The sequence below is a fragment of the Pterocles gutturalis genome, unplaced genomic scaffold (assembly GCF_000699245.1).
Source record: "Pterocles gutturalis isolate BGI_N339 unplaced genomic scaffold, ASM69924v1 scaffold17971, whole genome shotgun sequence".
NCBI lineage: Eukaryota > Metazoa > Chordata > Aves > Pterocliformes > Pteroclidae > Pterocles > Pterocles gutturalis.
This window is the reverse complement of record NW_010098198.1, coordinates 1-16,392: the sequence shown is the minus strand read 5'-3', so window position 1 is coordinate 16,392 and position 16,392 is coordinate 1. Positions and strand designations below refer to the sequence as shown.

The following is a 16,392-nucleotide window of genomic DNA, read 5'->3' as shown; positions in this document are numbered from 1 at the left end:
GCCGCGCTCCCCGGTTGCCGCCTGAAGGAAAGCTTTGGGGTTCTTGTCGCCCCGGAGGACTCGGGGTTAGCCGCCGGTGCGGGTCACAGCCGCGCTGCCCAGGTTACCTGAAGCAAACCGCCGTGTGGAGCGGGCTTTAAACCTGTGTCGGGGGTTAAGTTGTTGCCAGGGGTTTTAAATACCAGAGGCTTGTCTCGTGCTCCCCTTTTCGGTAGTGCTGTGATCCGACTGTCTCAGCGCTGGGAAGAACTTAACCGTAATTTCATAATGATACCTGCAGAGGAGAAATCTTCACCTCCTTGGTTTGAGTTTCTTGGTTTTGTTTTTTTATTTTTTTTTTCCTAAAGTTTCTTAAAAAGTGGACAGGTGCTGAATGTTCTAGCTTTCCTAGGTGGTGGGGTTTTTTTTTTTTTGTTTTTTTTTTTTGTTTGTTTGTTTTGGTTTTTTTTTGCTACAAGCTGTTTCTGAACTCCTGTCAATGCAGACACTGAAGATAACACCAGGTGTTCTTGCATTAAAACTCTGCAAACATGTGTGTGAGATCAGCAAACACTCTGTCTCCTTGTACTGATTTCCTGAGGGGATTGTGATGCTTCAGCTCAGCAAATATAGTTTTTTTGTTTTCTAGACCATGAGCACAACTGTAGTGCTTGGGGTAGAGCAATCTATGTATTAAATTCTGAGATCAGTTTATTGCCTGTGGGAATCTTCGTTTGACACTGGAGCTTAAATTGAAGTAGCATGTTGTGGGAATGCTCCCCTAGAGCGCTGGGATGGCCAGACCTGCTGAAGTATCTAGTCTGGCCCCGTTTTTATATCTTTGGTCAGTAACTGTAATTTGCAGCTGGTAGGAATGGGATCAGAGAACTCAAGAGAGCCAGAATGATTTTAGTAAGTAGCATGTCTTTAGAGAAACTGTGTGGAGCTTATTAATTGGAAGCAAAGATAAGGGGTAATGCTGGTGGGTGGATGAGGAAGGGTAACGCATCAGGCTTTGTGATGTGGGTTTGTTGACTGTATCTCTTAGTTACAGGATATTCTAGCTGAGGGTGCGTTTGTACCTCTTGGAGGAGAATCTGCTGCTTAGCTGCAAAAGCACGTTCCTAGTGGTGGGATAGTTCATAAAGCTGTGCAGGATGGATTAGTACATTTGGTTTCTTAGGAATATGCGCATTATTATAGTAACTCATCGGTTATATGTAGGATATACTATGCAGAAAACTTCACTATGCAAATCCTCTGCATGAAATTAAAATCAGAATGGAAATTCTTGTTTGTAGTAATTTGTAGTGTGCTTTTGAAATATCAGTTGCTTTCCTCTTATATTAATTTTATTTACTTATTTTTATTGTAGCCACTGATGCAGTTTAAATTTATAGGGAAAACAAGATTGCAGAAGATAGTGGAAGGGAGTGTGTGTGAAAGAGATGAGAGAGAGATTGATATTGAGTTTCATTTTCTTGGCACTGTCCTTGTAAATCTGTTTTGCATATAGTTAAGGAAATGAGCTTATTACTGCAGATAAGATTAGCTTCCCAAATAGTGTAATAATAGGCTTCTGTTGCCTCACAAGGAGAGATTTTGACTGCTGAACTGGAAATAGTGCCTGGGTTAAAAGAAACGTCTCCATCTGTGAGCAGCTGTCCTGGGGAAGCACCAGTCAGTCAGCCAGAACCCACCGGAGTTCTATCCCCAACAGCCTGGGTGGGAGCAGAAGTTGTGTCTTCTCTGCCAAGTGCAGTTGGTCTCTGTTTTTTAATTTAACAATGCTCAGCTTTTGTTTTATTGTTCCAGGTGTTATCTCCAGTGTGATTCTGCAACTTCAGGCTTACATAACTTCCAAAATAAATATATATATTTATGTATCTCTAATACAAAGTACACTTTTAAAAAATAATGAACTGAAATTATTGTTCCAGGATGCTGATTTTCAGTAGCATTGTATTTTTACTATAACACAGTGAAATGTTTCAGTTGGAACACAGAGCCTTAAACTTTGGAGCTTAAGCCTGAATCATACAAGGAGTTACCAAGTGAGATGCATCTTAGTGAAAATCCTCAGTTATATGTGCGTTAGCACATCTGCCTTTTTAATGTCTGTTTCTCCAGACAGTAGACATACTTGTTTGCGACTCTTGACAGTCTCAGAGGCTGAACATTTTTCTTCCCTTTCTTGATCCCTGACAACACCTGAATGTCAGATGAAGGTCAGATTAACTGCTCATTAGACGAAATTGTGTTACTGCAGAATAGTGAAACAACAAATGTATAAGTTGTTTGTCTCTGTTCAGGACTTAATTTTGAAAATCACTTACAGTGCTTAACATGTGAAGGGCACAAATTCTGTATGCAGAACCCTTACAGAACCCCGTCTCTTATCCACCATCACTTCTTTGGTTTGCTAGTGCAAAGTATGCAGATACTGTGTCTGTCTCACATCAGAGCCATCAAGGTGGTAGGTTTAATTCCTTGGAAGCCCTGTCTTCCAGACAGGTTTTCTCTTGACTTTCCATTGTTTCTGCCCTACTTCAGAACATACTGAAGCTGTAGTATTTTTTTTCAAGGCTTGACAACGCTAGATCTTTTCATGAATGGCTTCCTGAAGTGTCCCTAGGGAACTGGGAGACATCACTTCTCTTCGTAAATCTGTCTCTCCACAGTATATGTGTTACTCCCCTGTCTCTGCTAGTAAGAAGCTGTATTTCTAAATTGTTTCATAGACCTTTCATTTAAAACAAACCAACAAAAAAACCACAACAACAAACCCTCTTCAGTTTTAGATGCAGGTGGGATTGTTTCACATAGATGTAGTGGAGGGTGAATGCTGAGAGAAGTTGCCAGAGAAATTAAAATAAAGCAAAAAGGACAATTTCACAAGGTATGAGGCATTACTTTATGTCAGGTTAGATGTATTACAGCATGTTATGTCCAATAAATTCAACCCATTTTTCTTATCTACATTAAATCTATGGAATCTCATTTTGGTTACGATGTGTACACAGCTTATTTTATGAGTGTCCTACTTATTTTAAACTGGAACAGACTGTGAAGGAATTTTGTTATGCATAAGTAATTGATCGATTCAGTTTACATTTATTTGTGTTTTGATAACCAAACCTATCTGAAGTTTGTCAAAATAGATTTGATGGAAGTATGTGTATACTGTGGTAGTGCTGCTGTGCTTCCCTCGTCTTGGCTTGTGCAGTGACTTTTTCCATCTGCTCTTCATCCTGTGAAAAGTGGGGGGACGCTTGCTGTGTGCGAGCTGCTTATCACGTTAGGACTGAAGCCACGTGAGTGGGGTAGATTAGGGTCTGCTTCATGACAGTGGTAAAACTACTAAACTGTCAAGGTCTGTTAGCACTGGAGTGAGTTAAAGATGTGTGTAGCTTAAAGGGATATTGTTGTGTTAAAAAAAATTTGTTTGAAAATTAATCCAGTGTTACATTTGTAACCTTATTTCTTTCTCCACTTAAAAACATAAATGCAACTTTAGCACCGGGAGGGTTCAAAGGGAAGAGATCAAAGTGGCCACGTGGTAGTGGAAACTAGTTTTCATGGGACTAGAGATAAGGGGTGGGGAGAACAGTTTTTCAGGAGCCTTTCAAGTGATGATTGGGTATTGGAGTCAGAGGAACACCCTGCAGCTTTTCTTCATGGAGGCATGAGATGTCCTGGGAAAGGCTGCAGTGTCCTGGAGAGAATGAGGGGGTGAGGAGTCTGGGGAGTGCCAGGAAATTGATAGGAAGGAAGATGAGGTGCTATTAAGTCTAAGTAAGCATACCTGGGAAATGAATGTTAAAGTTAATAAAGTGGCTTTCAGCAGAATAGCAAAGGGGGAAGTTAGACTGGAGATGAAGGGAGGAAATAAAGCATGTTTTTTGTATGAAGTAATAATTTGTAGCCTTGGACCACAGGCAACAGTACTGATCATACATTGTGCTTCTGACAAAATCATATTTTGTTCCCCTTTTGTCCCGAGTTGGAGATATTTCATTTTTGTTCAAATTAGAGAATGCAAATAAGTAATAATGGAGAGCAACTTCAGCAATGTTCTACCTGCAAGCCAAGCTTTGGGATGACTGCTGGGGTTCTGTAGGTTCTTGGAGACAGGGGTTGAGTAGAAAGAGGAGAGAGGAGGGGGAAAACTAACTGGAAAGCAAACAACCAGTAAGAATCTTTACCCCTAAACAGCGAAAGGGGATGCAAGAACATGATTTGTGGAGGGGGAGGAAAGGGAAGGCAAAGATGCAATAGTGGGTGACTAAAGTAAAGGAGATGGAGCTGGCTTGAATTCAGAGGCTAGTATACATTGTTTGAGCACGTGGGTCAAGGAGGATGAAAAGTAGAATGGGAGTGGCCAGCAAAATAAATTTGGGGGGTGAGGGGAGGAATCTAGTGGGACACAATGGGTTCAGTGACTAGTACTGTGCTAAGCTTTGGAAGATTAAAGTAGAAAAAAAAGGGGGGAGGGGGGTGAGAAAAGACTCTATTAAGACCAGGGGTTGGAGGTAGAAGTAGGGATAAACAAAATATAGGTCAGTTTTATAGTACCTGGCAGATAGTAAACATAGGCTGGAGTGAAAAATGGCTGCAAAGGATGAAGTGTTTTTGGAAAAGATGAGGAAAGAGAAAAAGCAATATGGAAGAAAAGTGAAAGAAGTGAGAGTATTTGAGGAAAAGGAGATTGCCCAGTTGGGTCCTATTAAAATAAAGAATTTGAATAAAGGGCTACATGGAATGATTTTAAAAACTGAGTTTTATAAATTCATCAGGTTTTATTCCAAGCTACATAAAATGGCTCTGAAATTTTTATCTGAAATGTCTCTTTTCCAGTGATCCTTTTGCTGCACACCATGAACATATGCGGCAGATGATGAGAAGCTTTTCTGATCCCTTTGGACGAGATCCATTTCTCAGTATAACAGATGGTGCAGAGAGAACAGTAGATCGAAGAGCACGCCAGGACTCTCAGGTTGCTCTGAGAGGAAATCGCAGAGTAAGTATTTTCTTCATCTCTAAGGATTACTGCATGGAATTTACATTTACTGGTAATATAATTGGCTTCATATTTCCATTTCTGCTAAAATTTTGTCCAGTGGAAACAGAGGCCTGGCCCAGCTATTGTAACCTGGGTCAGATTGTTTCATCGCTGAGTAAAACATAAAGAATATCTCTCTTGGTTCCTTAATAGCGGCCTATTACTTAACACTGACAAACTTCTGTGTAGGACTAATGACAAGTATGTATGTTATTGAACACTGAATATACAACATTTCATGATACAAACTAAACATTTATCAAAGGTTTGGTTTAATAAATATTAGGTATTAAATGTTTTTATTACGGAAAGGCATTAAATCTGTCCAATGACAGAGTGTTCTCTGAACAGTTATTTCCTTTTCGTGGTAACTTTACTTAAAAAGATACCTTGATATGTTTATGCTTTCACTCTGCACTTCATTATCCTGTGTCTAGTTATTTACATTAGTTTGATTTATCACAAACCTGTGTTTCAGCCACCTAAATAGCATCTACACAGACATTTTAAACCCTGTTTCAACTTTGCAACTGTGAACAAAGGCTTCACATTCTGTATTTGGTCTGATTCTTAATGTTTCCTCTACATATAAGACACCAAGAGTTAGAGATCAGGGAAATTGATACAAAACCCAGGATTTCTGTAAATTACCACCTGAAACTGAGAAGCTGGCAATGACCTATGTTTTATGTGAAATATCTTTTCAACTCTCTAGGCATGCAGGACAATTATATCTTATGCTTCTGTAGCTAAACCTTATCTATGCTGTATTTAGAAACTATATATTTTTGAAGTTAGTTCTTTTCCCTCTTTCAGGCTAAATATTTTTGCAGCTGAATGATCTTTTATTTTAATGAATCACATTTGACTTAAAAAGAAAAACAGTTGGAAGACAAAACAGATTACGAGAGCGGGTGGAACTCAGCCAGATTTGGTGGTGGTAGTTGTGCAAACCCAGATAGATAGAGCTTAACAAACATAGCAGAAACACAGACTACCACCTACAAGTCAAAAGGGTAACTGTCAGATTCTTTCCTCCATACTCATACGTTGCCGGTTAGTTTCAAATATAGATGCTGCTGGATCTAATTAGAGCACGATCTTTCCTCTACTGAAGCAGATTCTTAGGCCTTGCTTCAGCAGACACCTAAAACCAGATCAGACTTATTTTTCCTTTTGAAAAAGAAAACGCCAAACCTTACCCTAATAGCTTAGGGGTTTGTGTCCCTTGTTCTTGGTGGTGAGGAATAAACATGAGGCATAGAAAACCTTTATCTGTGGTTAGAGAAAGAAGTTAAAGGTGCAAGAGCGCTGTGTTATTTTGATAAGCACACAAGAATTCCACACCTGCTAAAATCTCATCAGTATCTTTTGATGTTCCTCGTGTTGTCAGATGTCACAGAAGACTCGGTACTGATTATTTGAGCCTTGTAGTTAGTCTCAAACTGCTTTTACTGGTTTCCCTCCAGAAATTATTCAAACCCTTAAACAATTAGATTTTTATGTAGGAAAAGATGGATATCTTTAGTACCATGTAGAATACGATTTGCTAAAATTACCCATACTGATTGCTGATATTGTAATTCTATGTTTAAGTAAACTGCCTAAAACTGCTTTACAAGGGACAGAATTTGTTGCAGCAACTCAGTGGGTGTCAGTATAACATTCAAGTTTGAAAATGCTTCTCCTTCCCCAAGCAGGTTTGTAGTGTCAGTTTTTAGCCTGTTGGAGGGAGGGAACGAGGAGGGAAGGACATGAGGAGGAGAAATGGTGTAAAACATCTTAAGAGATACTGTCATTTGGTTTTGTTTGGATATCTGATTGTTAGGCAACAGCTTTTATATGTATTCTGAAATAAGAGTTTATAAACTTTTTATGACTAACAACTTTATTATTTTTGAGGATATCCTTTTGCACTTGATATTATATTATTTTCTGTCAGTACATGTTAAACAGAACTGCAATTTGAAAGAGTTCATAAAGGTATTAAAAAATCGGTTAATTCCTTCCTTTTGTACTTAAGAGTTGTTGTGAAGTGTTTGTGCTTCTGTCTAACCAGTCTTTCTTTAGGTGGGCTTTTATATAACTCTCCAGTTCTAGTTTCCTGGAAACATCAATGTGTTTTCCAGCATCTCATTCCCCCGTCATATAGGGATATTCAATATCAGTTGGTCAAACAGGAACTGCATTTGCTGGTGTTTATAGCTACATCTATTTATACAACTGCAGAAGAATATAATTTGCCCATGGGGGATTTGTCTTCATGTGGTTCTGTATACGATGATAGATTTACCTAGAATTTCTTTGCAATGACCTTTAAAATCGCTGACAAGTTATACTTCATTTGGTTTATTGCAAGGGATGTACAGATATTTTAGAGAAATATCTTTTATATTTACGTTAATTTCTTTTAATGCATAAAGAGTACTTGTGAACAGGTCAGCTGTGTCACTTAATTTTTTAAGCTCTAAAATTGTATGCCAGCCTTCTGAAATTTAATTACATAAGTTTATATTAAAGGGACTATTGATTTGTTGATTTTAATCAACTTTCAGAGACGAGGTTCTGTTGCATGAGTAAAATGAAGTGCTTTCAGGGAAGTGTGTGATGTCTGAAGCACTGTGCCACGTTTTAAGTAATTTTAGTACAAAGGTTGCTGTGGTATACAAATGTTTCTCAACTTCTAGCTTTAAGTGCTTCTAGTACATACGTATGAATGTGACTTATTAAGTGTGGTGACAGCTATGGCTTTCCAATATCATTAGTATAAATACATTACTCCTCTATAACAGAGACTACTTTGTATTATATTGTTGTAGCACACTATAAATTACCAAGGTCCTCTCCAGGGACTGCTTTTTTTGATTGGAAATGTTTAATATCACCTGCTGTATATAAAAGTTACTTCTGCTGTGTCTGATAACAGGTACAGTAACTAAAAGATGCTGGTCCTTTTTCTTCCAGGCAACAAGCTTCTCCCTCATGCCCTTTGCAGGCTTTGGTAGAATGGTTAGTATCCTAGGAGCAATAATCCTTGTAGCTCTTGCTAGTTTGTGTAAACTGTCTGCATAACTAAAGCATGGAGAAAGGCTAGCCTCGGTGTGCTTGCAAATGCTTTTGTTGGTGTTCAGATATGTGGAACAACATCATGCAAGAAAGGGTTTTTTTTGGGGTTTTTTTTTAGGTTTTTTCCTTATTAAATGAAAATGCTGAGGTAGACTAAATATGCTGGTATCAAGACTGGAAAAGTTACTACTCAGCAGCTGGCTTTTCTACTCAGTGATGTATCTGTTGGTGCTTGATCTCTGATGGATGTGAATGAAATGATCCCTGGAGAAAGAGTCCAAACTTTCTAACTGTAGAAAGCAGCTTTCAGGAGTCACTGACACTTGCAGTGATCTGATGCCCTAGATTGTCTATAATTATTGCCCAAAACCCTTAAGGATTCAATTTCCTGCTACTCAAGAAACAAATGGAAGACTTTCCATGCCTGAATTTTACTTAGTTTTAAATACATAGCTATTTAATTTAAAATTAATTCTGTACGTTTCCAGTAGCTGGAGGAACGTGGGGTGTTTGCTATTGTAATTAGCATCCTGGTGTTTTGTAGCACCTTAGCAAAGGTGCAACCCACCAGCCTGCCTCTTGCCCAAGCTGCTGGGTTTTGCAGAGCCCCTGGGAGCTTTTTTCCACATTCTTCTCACAACCTCAGGACTGGAGCGTGGTGGTGGTACAGCGGTTGTCCTGGGAAGCGTGTCTAGAAGCTAACCAACCACCAGTGTGTGGTGTTTGCTCTTAATTAGCACACTCCAACCACAGCTGCTTGTGTCAGAAACCAGGCAGCCCAGTAGGGAGTTCAGACGGGTCCTGAGGAAAGGTTCACAGTAGGAGAGGGAAGGCGTGGTGAAAATCCTCTTCATCATCACCACCTGCTGCACTGGAGAGGAGCCCAGAGGAGGATGCTCATTTGGGACAGCACTGCTGTCTTCCCAGATGGTCACTTAAGAGAGTTCTCTACTTTGTCTCCCTGTCTCCTCATGTTTTTTATTTTGTTTTCTCCCAAAGGTATCTTTCATCAGTATGGTCAGTATATGCCATCAGCTACAGATCCTATTAGTAAAATTCTGTGCATGTAAATCTGTTGTAGCAGCTATCCTTTGTGAAACACTGCATCTTCTGCTTTTGTGTAAAAATAACAAATGTTTTCTTGAATACATCTGTTGCATCAGGTAATTAAGCTGCCTTTCAGGTTTTCATTTGAAAAGGTGCATTTTGGCTTGTTTATATCCATGAATTGCAGTCTGTGAAAACCTTCTTGATGGTCTGATTTCCATTAAATAATGCATGTAAAGAAACAGCCTCAGAACTTGAAGAGTCAGAAGACTTTGCTTTAATTTTCATGTCTTTTCATTTAGCAGGATGCAGATTTTGGGGAACCTTTTTTTGCAATGGACAGGATGATGTCAAATATGAGAAACAGTATGCTGGAAATGCAAAGAAAATTTGTAAGTTTTTTAAAAAAACTTGTTCTAAAATTACATTAGAGAATGACAGTTGTTTAGAATATTATGCATAAAGCCCTGCCAAGAAAAAGGTTATTAGTCTCAAGCAGATAGTAATTTATTTTTTTTTTTCCCCCAGACTATATTGTGATTATAATTCTCTAGGCCGTCACTGATTATTTGCTAACAACAGTACTTTAAATGTATGCTTGATTCTCTGGGGGTTAGAACTGCTGTAAGTTATCTGGTCTCTGACTATTGCCAGAGCTGACACCTTAAGTGAAGGAGCAGTTTAAAGTGTTACTGGACACTTAAAAACCACAAAAACCGCAAATGCCTAAATGCCGCCTTGCATATAGCTTTCCTCAGATTTTACTTTCAGTGCTGTGTCTTTCTTCTTTCTTCAGCCTTTGAAGATAACACTGGTATCTATTAGGTGTTGAGAATGTTTACTGTGTTTTACTGGCCTTGTAAAATGGCTTGTAACCAGTGTTGCTCAAGTCCTATTTCACCTGAACTCTTTACACACCTTGTTGTATACTGTATGTGGCAAGACTGATGTTACAGGTTATATCTTCATAACTAAACTAAACTGTGCCAGGACAAACATTGGAGCCATTGCTTATTGCTGCCCGTATTTCTTATTTGTTGTTGTGTTTCCTGGCATGGGGTGACCTGTGGCCAGACAAGGCCAGGACAAGAGCAAGGGCATATCGAATGCCAGGGTCTCTTCCCAACAGGCTGCATCCACGGTGCCAGGACTGAGGGTTAATTTTTTTCAGAGGGGTGTTCTTTTTCTTAATAAGATAGTCTCAGAATGCAAGAAGTAGCTATCATCCACAAGTTTTAACTTACTAATCAGAAGTTGACTTTGCTTGTAGGATGACCTGTCTATCCATCCAGATGCACACACATTCAGCTCCTCCTCTGTGATGACATACTCCAAGATAGGGGATGAACCACCAAAAGTTTTCCAAGCTTCAGCTCAGACACGCACAGCTCCAGGAGGTGTAAGTAGCACTGAGATGCAGCAAAAAGGTGCTGTGTAATTATCGGAGTCTAAGTTCATCTCTACCAAACCACAGTTCCCTTCAGGTTCTTTTCACTGGAGACAGTTACTCTTATAATTTAGAAAAATACATGTCTGTTTAAATATTGGTCTATATTAGACGCTTCTTAAGCTAAAGTGCTGTTTTCTTCCTTGTAATTTGTAAGCTTCTAAGTATACATCTAAATAAATTGTATGCCTATCAAAGGCTGGAAAATTGAATGCTAGAACAGCTGATTCTTCAAGGCGGTCTCCGATGTCTTTCTCTTTGCTATAATTAATCCTCTTCTACATTTAAAATTCTGTCTAAAATACAAGATAGCAAGAGGCAGTCTATTTATGCAAAACATGGCTTCAAATCATCCCCTTTACTCAAGCACTTTTAAATGCTTATGTAACGTTTCAGATGAAGATGCCCTTTCATTGACTTCCTTGCAGCTGTTGTGTCTAATTCTGCTAAGAAATTTGAATTTGAATTTGAACCCTGAAGTGAGGTTCATGAAAGACTATATGTGAGCAGTAAAGGCCGTTGAGCATGATTGGCTGTGGGATATGTTTAAGCTCAAGCAGACACTCGGTTATCAAAAAGGTTCTAATAATATACCTATGAACACAGTCATAAGTGGTTGCCTGGGTTTCAAGCCAGTCAACATGACAACCTAGTAATTAGTTGCCCCTTCATGCTGAGAATATTGGCATCGGCTGTTATTCATTCTGTTGTCAAGGAGAATGTTGAAGACCTGTCTGCATGTAGTATATTTAGACTGGGCTTATTTCTTCCCCAACAATTAATATCCAGTATGTTACTTAAGGAGCTTTAGGTGTTCTTGTTCAATCTTCCTGCTTGTTGGCAGAAAGAAAATAGACTTGATCTGTGCTTTGGTGTATTTTCAGCCAACACTGTAAATAAGACAGCTGGAAAAGCCTGTAAAAACTAACTTTTTCAAAAGTAAGATATAAAGCCTTTGGGGAAGAAAATTGGATTTAAAAAAAAAAAACTTTTAAACTTTTTTTTTTTGGCTGGAAGGACACTTATTTCCCTTTTTTTTGTACAGGTTAAGGAGACAAGAAAAGCACTTAAAGATTCTGAAAGTGGACTGGAAAAAATGGCTATTGGTCATCATATCCGTGATCGTGCCCATGTTGTGAAAAAATCAAAGAACAGGAAGACTGGTGATGAAGAATTGAACCAGGAATTCATCAACTTGGATGAAAGTATGTCCTTTTATGCAATTCTCTGATGGGTTTTACACTGTTGTTTCACATACCGATTTTGAAACGCCAGCTTGAGAGATCTTAAAAGTACTTTTAATGATATTTCATGGTTTCCAACAAACTTTTAACAGAATTTTTTCATTTGCTGAGTATTTGTGGCTAATACAAAATACATATTTATGAGATGTGTAGTTAAAATGTGCGTATACTCTTACAACAGTGACTTTCAGGTTGCTTTTTTTTTTAATCTTCTAAACACCAGCCTACTGGTAGTAAGCTTTTAGTTGTCTTTTACAGATCCCCTAGAAATAGTTTGCAGGCCATGTGGAGAATCGGGGAGCACAAGTTTAAAAAAACACAGTTAAAAAAAACCTAATTTTTATTACATATTTTTTCATATGTTGTTTACACTTATTAAAAATAAAAAATAAACTTTAACTGTTTTTTCAGCTGAGGCCCAGACCTTTGATGAAGAGTGGCAGAAAGAGATTATGAAGTTTAAACCATCTAGAACTAGATGGAATTTGGAAGCTCCAAAGTACAGAAGTATTCATCACATACCCAAGGAAGATGGATTAAGAAGGTAAAAATAGTCTTCTACCAGAACAAGGGAATACTAGCAACAGAAGGAAAATTCAACCCCAAAGCAATCTGTTTATGAACAAACAATGCTTACTGGCAATCTGAGGAGAAATAGCGTGTTTTATTCATCTTTTTCTCATGATGCCTCAATAAACAGTGTAAAAGGCAGTATTCTGTTAACTAAATTTTGAAGAAATTCAGTATTTTTGACTGGAAAATTACTTAATGAACTGACAGGCTAAAATGGTGAGTGTTCTAGAGAAGTATGCCAGTGCTCTTAGCTCAACTCTGTACAAATGTTGTAGCTGCTCCCAGAGTCATTTACCTGGGGGAGTTGCATTAAGGTATAATCCTTATTGAGGGCTAGGTTGATCTGCTCTCTTGAGCCAAAGGAAAGATGCCTTCTGTATTGTTGGAGACAGACACACCCCTCTCTTCAGGGTTAGATTTCAAATGAGACCTTTTATAATCCTAACATGAGGAAGTCCATGTAGGAATGAGGACTGTATCTGTAAATGCAGGAGTTCCCTGCATAGTCTACTATCTGCCAAGCTTCAGGATTTTTCCTCTCCTGTCGACACAGGGTCAGTGGAAGTTGTGATGCCTTTATCAGTTGCATATTTGGTAGAGAATGCTGCAGAAGGGAAATCCTTCTCTTCTGTAAACTACACAGAGCACTTTCTCTCTGGCATCTTTTCAGTTCCAGAGGTTTATTACAGAGGCTACTTTACCTTCAATTTCAGTTTTCAGACTAAGCTGTTTCTTCTCGTTGAGTGTGCAAGATGAGGAAACAGTCCAACTCTACGGTGGTAACAACAAAAGTTGTTTTGTAAGGAATCAAATCTGGTTTACAACTAAAATAAGTAATTAATAAAATGTATATCATATGGTGGTTGTGATTTCTGTTGTTGTTTGTTTCAGAGAGAAACCACTTGCAGTTCCAGGTCCCAGGGAGCCCAGAGGTTCTCTGGAGAATCTCAACGTGAAAGGAACACATGTCCCCATCAAAAACAGCAAAAAATAAATTGCTTCCATTCTCCATGTGAATGGAGTTTCTTCAGAGGAGACAATGGTGCTGCGTTGCTTATGTTCATATAAGTATACACGTATATATGACCAATCTCTGTGTTTTGTTTTAGTAAGTATTAGCGTGCCTTGCTACTCTGTTCTTTTGACAACTGAATGTCCTTTAAAACTTCAGATCCTTGGTTAAACCATCTAGTTTTAGTAAATTAAAAAGCTGACAACTTTCCACTTAAAAGCACTTTAATGGATTATCATTAATTCTGTTTAAAAAAAAATGCTTTGATTTGCAAAATTTTTCTATTACAGCTGCATTAGTCTCAGACTTCTTAAGTGTGGTAAACTACTTTTTCCCACACTTAACTTGCACGGAAACTAAATTCTCTTTTTTTGTGTGGCTGAAATAATTATTAATTTCCTAGGTGATACAGCAATTAATAGCAATTTGAACACACTATAGCCCCTATATACATCTCTATATATGTATCTTCAGAATCATACTGTAAATTCTTATTGAATCCCCAGATTTACCTTGATTGAAGAAAGTGAAAGGAATACTAAAATGACAAATACTATAAGTAAATTTTAGTTTATCAGCATTCTTATGTTCATAAGCTGTGCTTACATCTCTTTTGTGCCTAGACTGTCAGTTTCATATCTCTGATCCTTGGACTGTTTCCTTTGGAGGTGGCCCATTATTTTTCATTTTTTCTCTGTAGTAGCTTTTAATTATTCTGTAATAATACCACTGTGTGCTAAGAAACTCAGCTGTAACCATTAGTTATTAATCAGAAAAATATGTGGGAGAAATTGGTTGAGGAGGCAGTAGTTTAACTGGAGAATGAATGATTACACCTTCTGTCCTAAAAAGCTAAAAGAGCCATGCATACAGGAAACCATCTCCCCCCCTCAGCTGAGATGTGTGTCTATGTTCTTTGTGTCCTCTTTTAGTGGATGTAGAATGATCCTAAATCCAACACTCATCTCCCTTAATGTTGTTATTGTTTGGGTAAAGAATCTGCTGTTCTGGAGGAAAGCCAGCTGTGTGACAGAGACCAGGAAAGGTCTTAGCAGTGTTAAGTTTGTATCCTGTTCTGTTACACCAAGTGGATCCCAATGTGATAGTGTAAATTTCTATAGACTATAACGTTACAGCATTAGTATATATTTCAAGGCTAAAACAGTGTAGCCTTAAAAAAAGGTACTACTTGTATGATAAAATAGGCTTAGTAAGTTAAGATTAATATTTGTTTGGCCAAAAAGGAAATGGCCTTTAAATCATGTTTAATTTTTCCACGGATTCCCCAGATTATTTAGATGTGTCTATTGATGTGCAAAAATAATCAAAAGTACTTTTGTTGAACTCTGACTAGGGGAAGACAATTGTTTACTTGTTTAATGCAATGGTCTCTTCCTATTAGTAGAGCAAGTAGCAGTGGCAGTAAGTTTATGCTATTGAACCATCCTGTGAGCAGTCAGGTAAGTGGGTGGCGAGGGGGTAACAACCTCGGACAGAAGGACAGGCTGAAACGATGGGATATTCTGGTCCTGCTTGCCAGAGGGTGTCTGCCAGAACTCTGAATCTAAAGGGTGCTTTTACTCTCCTTAAAAAGTAGGAGTACAGCTCTAGGGCCTGATCTTCCACACTGAAGACAACACTGATTTTTGCAATTAATGTCACTGAAAATATAAGGTTTTGGAGGCATTTTTCAGGTATGTCACGTATATTTCCCAGTCATAAACAGCAGAAAAGTTTTTCATGACATAACTTCAGAAGAAATCTTTGAGAGACACTGCTATTTAACAGAAAATAATCTTCATCTGACAACTTGCATTTATCTCAGTAAAGCATAGGCAGAAAAAAACATTATACATATGTAATCAATAAAACAAGTACATACCATAGTTTTAAAATTATAGTGGAAAGAGGCTAATATTCAGTACAGATTACTTTGTAATGCAAAACAATGTTCTAAAATGTAATGCAGAATAAATTGTTCTATGTAGAAACATCTGAAACTAATTCTTTATTAAAGTTATTTATTATTTATGGTTATTGTTTGGCTTACTCTATACCACAAAGTGACTGGTGCATTATTTATTTTGGGCTGCCTGGAAACATTCTTATGTGTGACACCAATACTAACACAATGAGGGAAAGTTTCCTTCAGTTTCCACAAGGAAAACATGCATTTACCACAAAAAAAAAAGTTTGCTAGAAGAAAACAGTTCAGGTTGGGACTGGAGTAGGGCAATGGCCAGGCTGTTCTTCTGCTTCACAACAGCTCTCGCCTGGCTTCTTGGGTGTTAAGGACTGGTGTCATCCCACTAGTGGTTTCAGGCTGTTCTTCTGCTTCACAACAGCTCTGGGCTGGCTTCTTGGGTGTGAAGGACTGGTGTCATCCCACTAGTGGGGTTTTTTTTAATATTTGAGAATATAGGTACACATTACAGCTTCCCTGAGCTATGCCATGAATATCATATATGTGCTCTTACTTGGTAATATAACAGCTCTCACCTACGTGCTCTTACTTGATAATAAATGTGAGAATTCCTCCTTCGGTGCTGGCGTTACTCGAGGGAAGGCACGCAGAGCAGCGTGCCTGTAACTGACGTTCCCTTGCTCTTGTAACACACCCTGCAACGCATTATAACCACGATGGTACCCGAGGCTGAATCTTCCTTTTTCCACACAGTTGTTCCTCTGCCAAGGAACCCAGCTCCTGAGCAAACTTCAGCTGATGAAGGTGGATACCGCTGTGAATAGCGACCCCCCCTTCACCCCAGTCCCTTTTTTGTAAAATCATCTCACCGTCCTCTGCAGTTTTGTCTCCAACCCTCCTCCTCAGCGAGCTGCAGCAGCACCAATTCCCGATCGCTGGGTCAGAATCACTAATTAAACACTACATGGGGAGGGGACCCTTCCTCCTCCCTCTCCCTACCGCGCTGCAGCGCCGCTCTATCTGAGGGTTTGCCGCGCT

At 38.6% G+C, this 16,392-nt stretch overlaps 1 protein-coding gene across 2 annotated transcripts; it reads left to right on the top strand.

The window, feature by feature from the left end:
- Positions 1–4,835: 4,835 nt before the first annotated feature.
- On the top strand, positions 4,836–13,606 carry MLF1 (myeloid leukemia factor 1). Of its 2 annotated transcripts, XM_010088153.1 has the most exons (7): positions 4,856–4,999; positions 8,006–8,050; positions 9,457–9,546; positions 10,425–10,553; positions 11,647–11,806; positions 12,257–12,389; positions 13,310–13,412. In XM_010088153.1, the coding sequence occupies exons 1-7, from the start codon at positions 4,865–4,867 to the stop codon at positions 13,410–13,412; spliced, it is 795 nt and encodes a 264-aa protein (XP_010086455.1). In that variant the 5' UTR covers positions 4,856–4,864. The 2 variants fall into 2 exon arrangements, with proteins under 2 accessions (XP_010086448.1, XP_010086455.1); XM_010088146.1 differs by lacking the exon at positions 8,006–8,050 and having other exon boundaries at positions 4,836–4,999; positions 13,310–13,606.
- Positions 13,607–16,392: the final 2,786 nt, after the last annotated feature.

What these genes read in the sequence shown, in the direction of transcription:
- MLF1 (XM_010088153.1), top strand. Translation starts at nt 4,865, where the DNA reads ATGCGGCAGATGATGAGAAGCTTTTCTGATCCCTTTGGACGAGATCCA. An exon ending in TTGCAGGCTTTGGTAGAATG is followed by an intron (nt 8,051 to 9,456) that starts GTTAGTATCCTA and finishes CTTTTCATTTAG; the next exon opens with CAGGATGCAGATTTTGGGGA. An exon ending in AAGGAAGATGGATTAAGAAG is followed by an intron (nt 12,390 to 13,309) that starts GTAAAAATAGTC and finishes TGTTTGTTTCAG; the next exon opens with AGAGAAACCACTTGCAGTTC.